The sequence below is a fragment of the Parus major genome, chromosome 8 (assembly GCF_001522545.3).
Source record: "Parus major isolate Abel chromosome 8, Parus_major1.1, whole genome shotgun sequence".
Taxonomy (NCBI): domain Eukaryota; kingdom Metazoa; phylum Chordata; class Aves; order Passeriformes; family Paridae; genus Parus; species Parus major.
Genome location: NC_031777.1, coordinates 28,031,201 through 28,044,146, shown reverse-complemented (window position 1 = coordinate 28,044,146; position 12,946 = coordinate 28,031,201). Strand labels below are relative to the sequence as shown.

The 12,946-nt window shown below is 41.9% G+C and overlaps 1 protein-coding gene across 6 annotated transcripts in view; it reads right to left on the bottom strand.

Annotated features, from left to right (window-relative positions):
- Positions 1-12,028: 12,028 nt before the first annotated feature.
- FGGY (FGGY carbohydrate kinase domain containing) overlaps positions 12,029-12,946 on the bottom strand; it is a 202,668-nt gene continuing 201,750 nt past the window's right edge. For all 6 annotated transcript variants that reach the window (XM_015635969.2, XM_015635972.3, XM_015635971.3 and 3 more), the window contains one exon: positions 12,029-12,294. In XM_015635969.2, coding sequence (XP_015491455.1) covers positions 12,213-12,294 — 82 coding nt within the window. In that variant the 3' untranslated portion in view covers positions 12,029-12,212. The remainder of the gene's footprint in view (positions 12,295-12,946) is intronic.

The window sequence follows — 12,946 nt, the reverse complement described above, 5'->3', positions numbered from 1 at the left end:
AGTAATAAGCTTAGAGTGATATTAAAAATGGACCCAAAATCCTGTTTCTTCAAACAGGGCAGAATTCAGTCTGCAGTTTCCAAGACAAGCTTGTCTGTGGTAAGGCCTGAGTGACTGCAGAAGAGCCACAGCACTGCACACACAGCCCCTGGCAAGCACAAGGAAGTCTTATGGGCTCATTCTATCTTTACAAATATTAAATTTTGCTATTAGTTAGTTAGAAGGGGTTTCACCTCTGTTAGTACTAACCCAATGCTAAGTGGCCTAGCTAAAACAGACTGACCTAATGTGTTTGAACCATTTTCCAGAGAATCAACATTCCTGTCTAAAAACCACAGGACTGACATCTCTGTTAGCAGCCTTTGGAATCAACACTTGGAGCAGAGAACCTGGGAAAAGGTTGGAGAGAAAGAGCTGTGCTTGGAGATTTGGGGAGTCCATTGGGGGGAAGCATTGAACATCCTGGAGAGGATGTCACTGCCTATACCATGTTCTCTGGATAACCCAACTGCTCCAGTTTCTGCATCTGCCAGTCTGGCACCTTTAATAAGTAATTAAATCACACTGTGGACGTGAATACATTCTTGGATAAATAATAAATGACAGCTCTCACACTGGCACGCGAGCACGCAGGCATACCCAGGGCAGGAAATCACACACAGCTTTTCATTTGTTGCTAATTTATCTGTAACAAAGTGAGGAAGATACCCCGGGGACTGGTGACTAACAAGGAGCATTGTTTATGCTACAAATCCCATCCGGTTATTAGGCTTTGAAAAGTGCTTTGTTTAGCTTATCAGTGCTTCAGCAGGAATGCCAGGGGCAGTATTTCTGTTCTAAGTGTATTTCTATTTCAATATTACTGACACATAAGAGGTTATGTGTTACCTGAGGGCTGAATATTTGAGTTGTGCTTCAGTGCCTTGTTGAATCAGGATCAGGATGGTGAACACTGCACAAAAACAGACACTGAACAGGTTTCCTTATCAATTTTATAGCATTAAATTGAAGAACACTTTTACATAAATCAAACCTTTCTCAAGGACCGTAGAACATGACAATGAATAAATACCCTATGGCATATAAATGCCCATCGTTAAAAATTACTTCAGCACGTTAGACCTTTTGCTTAAATTCTGCACTTCACTTAGGATGTGGACAAATTTGTATTACACAACCTAAGTCTGCAGTTATGCAATTCCAAAGTATCACAAGTGTCTGGCAAGTTTTAGAGATGTTTCACAACAGCACTGATAAGCTGCTACTCTGTCAGGTGATCAAAATACCTAAAGTGTGCCCTTGATTCAAGTTAATATTTAAAAATAGGAATGCAAGTTTTTTATTTGGCTCAGCTATCTTTTCAATTATGTTAAATGTCTTTTGGGGGAGAAGACATAGAAAGGGAGGCTATTATTTTCAGATGGAAAAAAACCTACATTTCATTTAATAATTTATAAAACCTGAGAGTCCCTGGCGAACTAAATTAATAATTGGCAAATAAAGGCAACTAAACTGAGCAATTAAATTATTAATTGGCAAATAAGGCATAATTTGCCTTGCTGAATGATTCCACACCAACTCAGCTCCTCTCAAACATTTCTGCAAAGAGGAATGGCAAGATCAATCTCAGGTAGGTCTGGACCACTGTAAAAAGTGCTCACTAGACTGATTATGAATAAATAATTGAAGTATTTATTTAGAATTTTCATCATTAGATTACTTTTGGAAAATCTACATGAATAAATTCTTCCTTCTAAAATGTCTTGGTTTTAATTTGCTTATGATTAGGTTAGATCTGGATTGCCAAACCATGAGCTGTCCAGTGTACCCTCCCTTGTCATCTGAACTGGCCTTGTAACTGAGCCTGGGAGCAGCTGCTCCCCTGCCACAGCAAAGTGACACTGTCACCCCTCCCTGACAGCTTCAAACCTCAGAGCAGGGGCTGCTTTACTGAACAGTGCCACGTGCTCATGGAAAAACTAATAAATGTTTGTGAGCTCTCCATCTGCTGAGAGCTTTTTAAACTTTAATACCCCTCCTCGAAGATGCTGATGAGAACAGACACACCAGTGATGCTTTAGAGCTAAATTTCCTTTTGGTAAAACTGCAAGATGTTGTGAGCTGAACTGTGTCACAGAGATAAAGGTTTATACCCAGGAGCTGCTGGCTCCACAGCCAACAAACAGATCAGTGCTTCACGCCTTCCTTTTGTGGGCAAGAATTAAAAAACGTATCAAATCTGGTGGCTGGGGTTTAGTACAATGGGCTTGGTTTTGCAGGGTTCTACTAGAATTATGTTCTGAAATGCTCAGCTTTCATTTTAAGCCAGAAGATCTGTCCAGATCTGAAAAGCTCTTTTTTCTCAAAAATCTGACTGTCACAGTTTCAAAGCCTGGCCCCTCATGAGGTACCTACATGAAGAATTCCATTGCAAATCTGACCTGTGGAAATGTGACCCCAGTGAACACCTGTGCTGTGCACTGAGAAATAGAAACATAAGGACCTGATTCCTGAAAAACTTCAAGGCTTTCTTTGAATTCTGTTTTTCAGAATAATACGCTTTGGAATTTGGTGTTTGATTGGGCTTTCTTCTTTCATTTCCTCAAAATTAATTAAATTGACTTCTACTGAACTAAACATTTTATCACTCAGTTCTGGCTGAGGATTCCCAAGAACATATGGGTTCGAACAACCAAAGGCACCCAGATCCAAATACAAGACTGTGAAATAGTTGTTCCTAAGGGCACTTGCAAAGTTTCTAGCCCAAAATGTTAGGAGGAATGACAATTTGAATAGTGCTGTTTGAAATAAGACTCAGAATTACTGCATGAGAAGAAGCTCCCTAAAAATCTGTCATTTTAGGCAAAGTCACACTAAATATTTTATTTTGTTACAACTCTTTAGTACCATCAAAACCTCAAAGCTTCATGACACAAACACTGACTGCTATAATCAATCTCTAATTCAATCACAGTTCAAATGTTCAAAGGCCAGCTCAGGATTTTGGAAGGGGTAAATTAATTCTGGCAGCCTTACAGCAATGTCAGATATCATCTGTCTTCTCCTTCTATCAGATCCAGCTGGGCGGGCCCCTCATAACCAGGACAGAGCCAACTCCAGCATCATTGGGAGTGCTTGGACTCAATAAATCAGAAATTTGATTATGGGCAGATAATCTATTAAAAATAAATTACAGACCTGCCATGTTTTTCCCAGCTGATTGACTCAGGACAAGACTAAGCCACTGATGTCTTTGCTGAAGGTGACTCTAAGTCTCCTTTTCCTCCCAAATGCTCTCTTATTGCAGCTGGAGGAAAGAATGTCCATTCCAGATGAAACCAGGGCCACCTTGCCTTGGTACCTGCTGGACTCAGAAATTCCTGGCATCCATAAGAATGTCCATGGCTTTAGTGTGTATGTAAGGAACAGCCTGGTTTTGCTCCTGGATCTGCCACCCACTGGTCATCCTGCAAGAGCTGACTGAGTTTCCCACCTTGCTTCACTCAGTCAGTGAGTGAATGATGGATTTGAATGATGTTTGAATTATTTTTATTCTTTCTATACACACACATATTATTCACACAGTGCAGGATCACTGTCTGGATCTTTGCTGTAATTCCTAGTCCTAATCAAATGCTCTGGGAGCAGACCTTCAGCATTTGCAGGGTCTCAACAGACCCTTGCACTCAAACTGACGAGTTTCCAGCCCCTTTGCCTGGTGCCTGAGCTCAGCAGCCAGAACTGGTATCATCAGCAACACTAAATATTCCACTTTCCCATTTTTTGACCAGCACAAACTCTCTTTCTGCAGACTTGCTCATGAGTCATCTGGAAATAAACCATAATCACTTGTCCCCTAGGAGTCATATATAAGCTAATTATTGTACAAGACAAGCTAATACAAAATACACAAGAGGTTTCAACTTGTTGAGGTTGCAAAGGGCAAGGGAGCCTTTCAGAATTTCCATTGGTTACGGTCTGGGAATGCTGGGCTTCCCTTGACTCCGTATCTATCGCATAATCAGAAACACATTTTGTTCCCTTTGTTGTAGGAGGCAAAGCTAAAGAAATGTGGGTGTTATTCTTGTGCACAGAGTAGATAACTAATGGGCTTGTGTATGCAGTGTTTGTAAACACAACTGCTCTGGGCTGCAGCTGACAGAAACCATCACTGCTTGTCCAGGGATGTTCTGGATCTGCAAATGCCCCCCAGCCCTGCACAGGAAGTCAGAATGGAATGGGATGTACCAGATGAATTTTAGGAGCCACTGTGTTAAATAAAACCTGCTTGCTTGGAGTTCAGTGTCCTGGACTTGGATCTGACCATTGCTGTGGTGTCTCATTCGTACCCAACCATCCTTTGCTATTGTGTGGTTGTTATCTCTGCAGAAGAGAATCTTATCAGTGCAGGGAAAGGAAAATCTGAAAACAATGGAAAGGCCTTTGGCATCTGGTATTTTTCTGTTGAGGATGGAAACAAATACATTTATAACTTCACAGTAAAGAAACAAGATTTTTTTCCAGTAGATATAGAAACACTGTTGTTAAGGCTGGAAAAGCCCTTGAAGATCATTCAGTCAAAGTTATGGCACATTATTTTAAAACCTCCAGTTGCTCTTATTTACAGATCCTCATTACAGGAGGAAAGAATGGTATGAAAGGTGCTGATTTAAAATTACTCATTTGGTGAACTCACAGTTTTAGACCTGGCTCTGGCAAGAGACCTGATTTCCTGAACACTCACCTGGATTTTTTTTGCCATTCAGTCTATGGTACAGAATGAATCCCATTATGGCACCCCAGGAAGGCAGAGAACACACCACACTTTATTTCAGTATATTTAAGTGACAGACACAACTGCAGAGGAGGAGAGAAACAGTGATAATTAGTTATGTGTGATATCTACGCTGAGTTTCTGTGACTCTTTGCTAATCACAGTCAATTATTATTAATGAACTGAATATGTCAATCAAATTACTAATTTAGTGAAGACTCTGCACTACATCTCTCCCAGGAACCACAGCAACTCCAGCTTCCCCAGCTGCCTCCAGTGAGCCCCTCTCCCAGCAGAAACCAGCTGTGGGCATTTATTCTGTGGGAAGTGTTCTGGAATGACAGTGCAGGCAGTGCTTACACAGGCCACTAAACAAGGCATTCTTCTAGCAGCAATCTCAGCGCCTGCCTGTGTAAGAACCAGGACCAAGCCCTCCTCCCTGGAATTAATGTAGGTTGCCTCACTAGAAGCAGGAGAAACCCCATTTTTATATTCCTTGAAAAATCAGTAACTCTATTTTTATTTGCTCATTGCTTTCACATCTACCAGGTGCCACTTTGGAAATGCCCATAAAGTCTTAGGCTGCCAAAAAGTAACAGATGATCTCAGAGGATACTGTTAAATTACAATACAAACTTGTGGAATGGGTAAAATGCACCAGAAAATCACACAATTTGTATCAGACTATGAAAAAAACCCCTAACCCCAACAAAAATCAACAGTCCAATGATCACGTTGTTAAGTGTGAAAGCTTGAGATGTAACAAACATGAAGTCTTATCTTCAAGCATGAACTCACTTCTGAGAAGACAGCTTGTCTTTTTAATCATCAGCATAAAGATCCAGCCATCCCATAAAATTAATTTCTATGGGTAAAAATCAGGAGTAGGACACACCAGGCTGTCATTCTGTCCCACATTCCTGCTTCCCAAGTGAAATATTTGCCTAAAATAAAACAGTGATCTAGGCATCATTACATTGGTTTGCAGTCCTGTAAAAGCTTTTAACATAAACAAAAGTAGTGGAAGTTCCATTTTAAACAATTCAGTAAGTTGGTTTCTAGTCATGCATAAAGGTTTTTTTAATCTGTTTACTGTTTTTGAAGTAAATCTGTGTGGTCTTACAGAGGAAAATTGTTCAAAGGCATTACATCCCAATGTAAGCTCACTAACTGTTTATTCCAGCCCAGGATCTGTTTAACAGGAAAGGGACAGAGCAGTTTAGGGGGTCCTTCTGTCAAGGCAGCCCCTGGTGTGGGCTCCTGTCCTCCCCCAGAGCATCTCCAGTCACTGGATAATCTGTGTAAAACCCTAATTCTCCAGACAAACGTGTCTGCTGAATGCCTTCTTTGGGGCTCTGAGCCATATGGTTGGGATTACAGCATTTAAATAGTTTTTTCAAGTGAATACAAGGATGAAGCACAGAATAGTGGAGGGAGGTATGTTCATAATTGCATTTATAAAGCGATTTCAGGATTTTTAAGGCCCACGTTCTGCACCACTGGAGCCAGTGTGAGCTTGGCACCTTGAAGCAAGTGCAAGTTATATTTACAAGCCATTCACACTTTTTTCACCATGCTATAAAAAGATCTAAGTACAAAGGACAACAAGGGGCTGTGTTGTTAAAGCTGGTGCAATAAAAACACATTTTTATGTTTAGGATAAAGATAACAGAGCACAGCCCCAAGTCACCACTGCCACTATCCCCATCCTCTGTGAACATAAGAAACCAGTGGATCCCAAACAGCCAGGACACCTCAGGAGAGACATCATGTAATACTTCAGGTTGTTTTATGTTTTCCTAACACTGTTTTATAACATACAGGAAAAGGAGGCTTTGAACAGAACCCATCCAGGACAAACAGCAACCACATGGCCTCAAAACCTGCTTCAAATAATGCCCCAGTAGTTACAGTTTCAAGTACAAAGATAGACATAACAACAAAGAGCATCAACTTTCCTCTTTCCCTGGCCTGGTTAATTTTCCCTTTTCCATCTGTGAGTATGACCTAATGATACAGACTTTATTTGTATTTAATTTTGAGATCTGCAGAGGAGAAGTACCATATACAAGCTGGGTCTATGTTGTTTTTCTTAGCTGTACATGCTTGGCCAGGCTTTCCTTCCCTCCACACCATTATTTACACTCCAGAGCACTGACTCCAGTGCGAGGTATTATCCATGTTATGGCTGTTTATAGAGTAGAAGTGGTCTCTGTAACATGTCTGTTTTTCATGTCTTAAACCAATAAAACTTTTACATTGGGCTTATCAAAACCATTCTGTGTAGATCTAAGTCTGTTGTGACTGAAATCAGTAATAAAACTTCTCTTGATGCCCCGTGGAACACAGCTAAGGCAACACTGAGCTCTCTTAATAAATTCCGCTCCGGTAAAAGTTTTATTTAAAAAATGTGGTTAACCCAAAGCTTTTAAAGAAGATTAATGTGGACTTATAAAAAATGTCTGATTTTATTATTAGTAGTAATTCATACAGTTTGTCCTGAAGTTTTCCTTTTCAGCTTCAGTTTGAACCATATGTTCAGGAAGTTCAACTGAAAAGCAATCCTTCAGCAATATTATTTTTTTCTAATTAACAATAACCACAGAGGTATTTTAGAGAAACCTACAGAGTCCCTCAGAAGGTTGTGGAGTGGGATAGATTAAAACAGGATTTTGTCTATTTTATGAAAAATTCACTGAAGCACAAATGGGTCAACTTCAGAGGAGTCCTTCCTTTCCTGTTCTACCAAACAAAGGATTCTGAGTGCAGCAAATCTTAATTTCCATGGGATTTTTTTGTGAAAGGCCTTGAAGGACTCTGGGATCCATCATTCCCTGTTGGCCTTGCTGGGACTAAGCACAGGCACAGCAGTGCAGCTGTGGGGATCCCCAGATGCTGATCCATCATCCCACTGGGTCACAGCCAGTCAGAGGTGATGGGTGTCAAACACAAAGCTCAAGGAGAAGCTGGAAGCTGGATGCCAGTCTGGGTTTGCACAGACTGGATGGGGATTTAGGAATAAGCACAGCTGTGGGCTCAGCCAAGTGCTCTGTGTGTGCAAACAAAACACAAGAGGTGCAAAGATAAACCCTGCACTCAAATGAAAACCAGTAAAAAGCACAAGTCAGAGCGAGGTTCATAAATATACCTTTGGGCCAAATTTCACATCCCCAGTCCTTGTACACATGATGTAACTGATGGCATCAGGAACACTTGTTTTCTGGAGTTCAAACATGCTTTCTCTCAAATTCCCTTTCTCAGTGACAGCAGACGAGGTGATGCTGGGTGCAGAACCCCTGCACTGAGGGCTCCTGGAGACTTCTCGTTACAGCACAGCTCACACAAACTCCTCACTGGCTGTTTTTAAGAACAAAGATCACTGTTCAGCTCAACAGAACAATCCCATCAAAATGGCAGCACAATGTTGTGCTGCTGTTTTCACTGGGTCCCTGTCAAGTTGCATCAGTTGAAATGCTGAGAGGTTTTATTTCCCTGACCTGTCACACTGCTCGCTGTGCCCCGGAGCTGCCAGTCAAGCTGTGTTGTTTCTGCTGAGATGCTGTTTGTGCTTTGCTGGGTTTGTTGGTGGTGCCAGCCCTGACATTCAATTTTCTTGTTTTCTGAACAGCACAAACTCACTGCTGTCACTGCATGTGCAGCCTAATCTTACTGTCCTCACACTCTGTCCCCTTTTGCTCCTGAGGCCTCTCTATGTTGTACCTGGAAATCAGCAATCTGGGTAAAAAAGGATGTGGCAATTGGCTTTTCCAGAGGTACAAGCTGCTTCTTGGCTGTGCCTGCTGGTTTATCTGGGACAACTGGCCCTGGAAGTCATTCTGGACAACTCCACCTTGATGCTTCTGTCCACAGGTACCTGTGTTCCTGAGGGCTTCAGCCATGACCCAGGGAGCCTCCAGAGTAAGATCCACAGGGAAAGAAACTATGGAAAGGAAACCCTCCTCTAGCTGATCTGTGAATCTCTGCACACACCAGTGTAGAAGAGCAAAGGCTCCATTTTTCCATTCACTTAGCAGAGGAAAACCATGCATTAAAAAAAAATCACATCCATTTTCACAGTCCATTGTAGAAAGAGGGTTTATTAATCCTGCTAACTTCCTTGTAAACATTAAATAACCACCAATATGTTTAGCATATCTTCATTTTTTCATTTAATAGGTTGCTGCCTGACCCCCTGCTGGAGGCACAGTCCGTGGTTAGCAGCACTAACCTGCCCTCCCCGCAGACAAAAGTAATATTTACCTCTGTCTGCATTTTGACACATGCCAAACAACGAGCTTGAGCTCTTGGGATCAGATTTATTTATCCTCTAATTTTCCCACAGTATTTCAAAACCCACTTGGGCTTGAATGATCCTGCAGCCATTTGCATTTATCATTTGACACATGTCAGATCAAACAACTCTGTGAAGTATCAAACAGGCCTCCAACATTTTGCTTTTGTGTAGTTTATTGAATCCCTGGGATAACATTCCACAAAAAGCAGCATGGAAGTTTCTAATCTCACCAAGCCCCAGTCAGACATTGCTTGTTGTACTGGGAGGCTGGATATAGGGGGGAAAAAGGAAAATGTTCTTTATTGTGGAACTGTGTTGTTTTTCATACCTCTTGTGAGAAGCAACACAATAAGCCAAGGAAACAACCTTGACCCCTAAGTGTTTATAAATCAGCATTTACTGAGTGAGCAGTACATAACAAATGAATTGAAAGAGACCCAGCAAGAAAATCAGTCTGTAGCGTTATGTAATTACCTTCTGATGCAGTTACTGGCAATACTGTGGTGAAAGTGTTACCACCCACTGCTGCATCCAGAACCTTCTAGGGAAGATGTTTCTGGAATTCTTACCTGTAGAGAAGTCCTGTGGTCACCCCGGCAGGGAGCAGAACACAGCATGTAATGAAAAACCTGGTTAATTAAAAAGCAGACCTAGAGAGGGTAGCCTGGACTTTGAAATATCACTCAGATTTGAACTGCAGGATTTTAACTTGCCTCTAAAATTTCAAATCAGATTCCAGCATAGAAAGCAGCTGGATTTTTCCCCAGGTATTGCCAAACCCAAACAATTCACACTGGCTCTGCTCTTTCTTAAGGCTGGAATCCCAGTTCCCAAAAGGATTCCGTGTCAAGTAGAATACTTTCTTTTCCAAGGGCTGGGGCAGCAGGGATCCCTTTTAGAAGGGTTCCTCTGGATACTGTACCATGATTGAACAGTGTAGGGGCATTTGGACAGCACAGAAAGGTTCTGCATTCAAGAGATTTTAACTTTCAAAGTGCTTAAGAGACACATGGAACTGAAATGTATCAGAATACAAAATCACATGTTCATATAAGACAGAAAGTCTCATATGAACATTCAGATTGCAGGTTACCTGTGTGACAGGCTGTCATTCCTGACTCTTGCTTTGCAAGGACTCTTGACCCTGGTGGCTCTCACAGAGTTTGTTCCCAAGAGTTGCTCTTTGCTTTTTTGGAATCATCATATTCTTGTCTTCTCCATGTGAATGAAGCCTGAGCCTCTGCAGGACTCTTAGAGCAGTAGATGACACGGTGCTTGCTTCCTTTATTTTAATTTACATCATGATAATCTGTCAGCAATTTGCACCTGAAGGGGTGAGGATGGCAGGGTCTGCAGCTCAGGGGCCTGACTGACCCCAGCTGGGGCCCTTGGCCAAACTTCCTCTTGCTGTGGCTGAGGCTTCTCTTGGACTGGGGCAGTGGGATGGGTTTGTCACTGTGCTGCTGACACAGGCTGAAGGACTCAGCAGTGCTTGGCACTCAGTGTGGAGCCCTCAGAGGGCAGTTTTACAAGAATGCCACAATCAGAGTTTAACATTACACTGCCCATTGACCTGCAGCTGAAGAGTGTTAGAACGCTTGAGCTTTAACATTTTACTTCTTGGCTCAATTTGAATTAAATTTTGAGAACTTGGCAAACTGAACAATTTGCCAAGTCTTGTATAACACAAGGATGGTCAGGGATTTGGTCATTATTGCAAAATCCTGCAGCAGTGTTTCTGTTATCACAGCTGATTACTCAGCCACTGGGATACAGAGTTCTTACAGTTCTGGTTTTAAAATGGATCATATGAAACTGGTAGCAACATTGGCTTGGAACAAAAATGCAACTATAAAATATAAGTATCATAAGGGGAGAAAAGCATTAAAAGGCCATGCAGGAAATGTGAACAAATCTCTGCAACTGTTGAGCAAGCCCATGCAAGGCACAGAGAGACTTTGAACCCTGCACATCTACATTTTACACCAAGTCAGGGTGATTGTTTGTTCCCTTTCCAGACTCCCTACACCCCTTGTGCTAAGTCTTGGTACCAGTTCAGCCAGAGGAATCGAGGCCAGTTTGAGGATAATGATATAAATAGCAGGAAGTTTATGGAAACTTTGCTGAAGTTGTTTGTGTTGAGCTGCAAAGAGGTGAAAGTGCTGGTGCAGTGCCAGGCAGCCCTGCACATCTGTCCCTGTATAACCTGTACCTTTGCTATCCATTTGGAGTCTGTAGACTTCATTTTTACACACTAATTGCATATTAAAATAGAGATATTAAAATGTATGAATACTTATTGGTTACAACACACTGATCTCCAATTGGTTTTTCCCACTCTGTCTTTTCAGCTGACAGATTTTATCATGCCCCTGAGTTGGGAGCTGACATCCCACTATGTCAGAGTCCTTTTCTTGCTTGTTTTACGCTTTTGTTATGATGTTTCTTTATTTTATTCCATCAACTTTCATTGTCTTTAATTATGTCCCTGAACTTGTAAAGCTGTTTCTCCTAACAATGGGTACTTTGGAAATGGCAACAATTGCTTTTCCATGAACTACAAGGCAGGAAGTGCATTGTTTCTTTAAAAAAATTACCAGATGTTTTTCAGGGCTGACTCCTAACATTAAAAAAAAAAAAACAAAAAAAAAACCCAAAACTATTCTTTTCCAAATAACTCAAATGTAATTTTGTTATTGTGTGACTCCTGTTTGCATTTAACTGCGAATTGCAGCCTAGGCCAATACTAAAGAAGGAATTTCTCTCAAGTTAAGTGTGTGAAGTCCATCTATGTGAACATTGACTCCATGGACTCATCCATCTGAGTCAATCATGTTATTCCTTGTGCTGTTCCTGCCAGTCCAAATACTGGCACTGGGGTACCTGGTTGTCTTGTGTTCTCTGACTGGAACAAATGAATATTCCTTGTCCCGGTGTGCAGGGATTATTGACAGAAAATATCCACTGCTTCACAGTAAAGTGACTGCATTTTATTTCTCATTTAAAATTAAAATGTATACTTTCAATGATAAAAGTGTATTTTGTATATTTTTAACATGGACGGTACAGTAAGAAGAAATTACCCGCATCACACATGCCTGGAAATTTGTTATCCCTGCTGTTCCCAGATTCCCTCCCTCTGGATCACAAGCTGTTCATGATGGAGCGATACTCTCTCTGGTGCTCCACAAGCTTCAAAAATACTTCGTATTTCTTGTCATAAAACCTGTGTAAGAAAATTAATGTCAGCAACGCTTGAGATTTGAGGATTTAAATCCCCTGCAATGTGTATGTTTACTTGCTTCTCTTAGTATTAAAGACACTTTGACTCTTTCCTAGGTACAGCTGCTACTGGGGTCAGAGCCAGGCCAGTTTCCACCCAAACTGTGATTTCCAGTTGCAATTCCACCTTTCATTTCCCTGCAGCCAGCTCAGGTTCTCAGACAGTTTTCCCCAGAGTTCTCTGTCATGAGAGTGAGGAGACACCGGAGCTCCATTAAATTCATTCAGGTGGGAAAAATCCTCCAAAATCGCTGAGTCCAGCTGTTCCTCCAGCACTGCCAAGGCTGCCACTGCCCCATGTCCCCAAGTGCCACATCCACAGGGCTTTTAAATCCCTCCAAGGATGGGGACTCCACCACTGCCCTGAGCAGCTCTGCCAGGGCTGGACAACCATTTCCATGGAGAAATTTTCCCAAATATCAATCTACATCTCCTCTGGTGTAACTTGGGGCTGTTCCTTCTCCTCCTGTCCCTGTTCCTGAGAGCAGAGCCCGAACCCCCCCGGCTGTCCCCTCCTGGCAGGGAGTTGTGCAGAGCCAGAAGGGCCCCCTGAGCCTCCTTTTCTCCAGGCTGAGCCCCTTTCCCAGCTCCCTCAG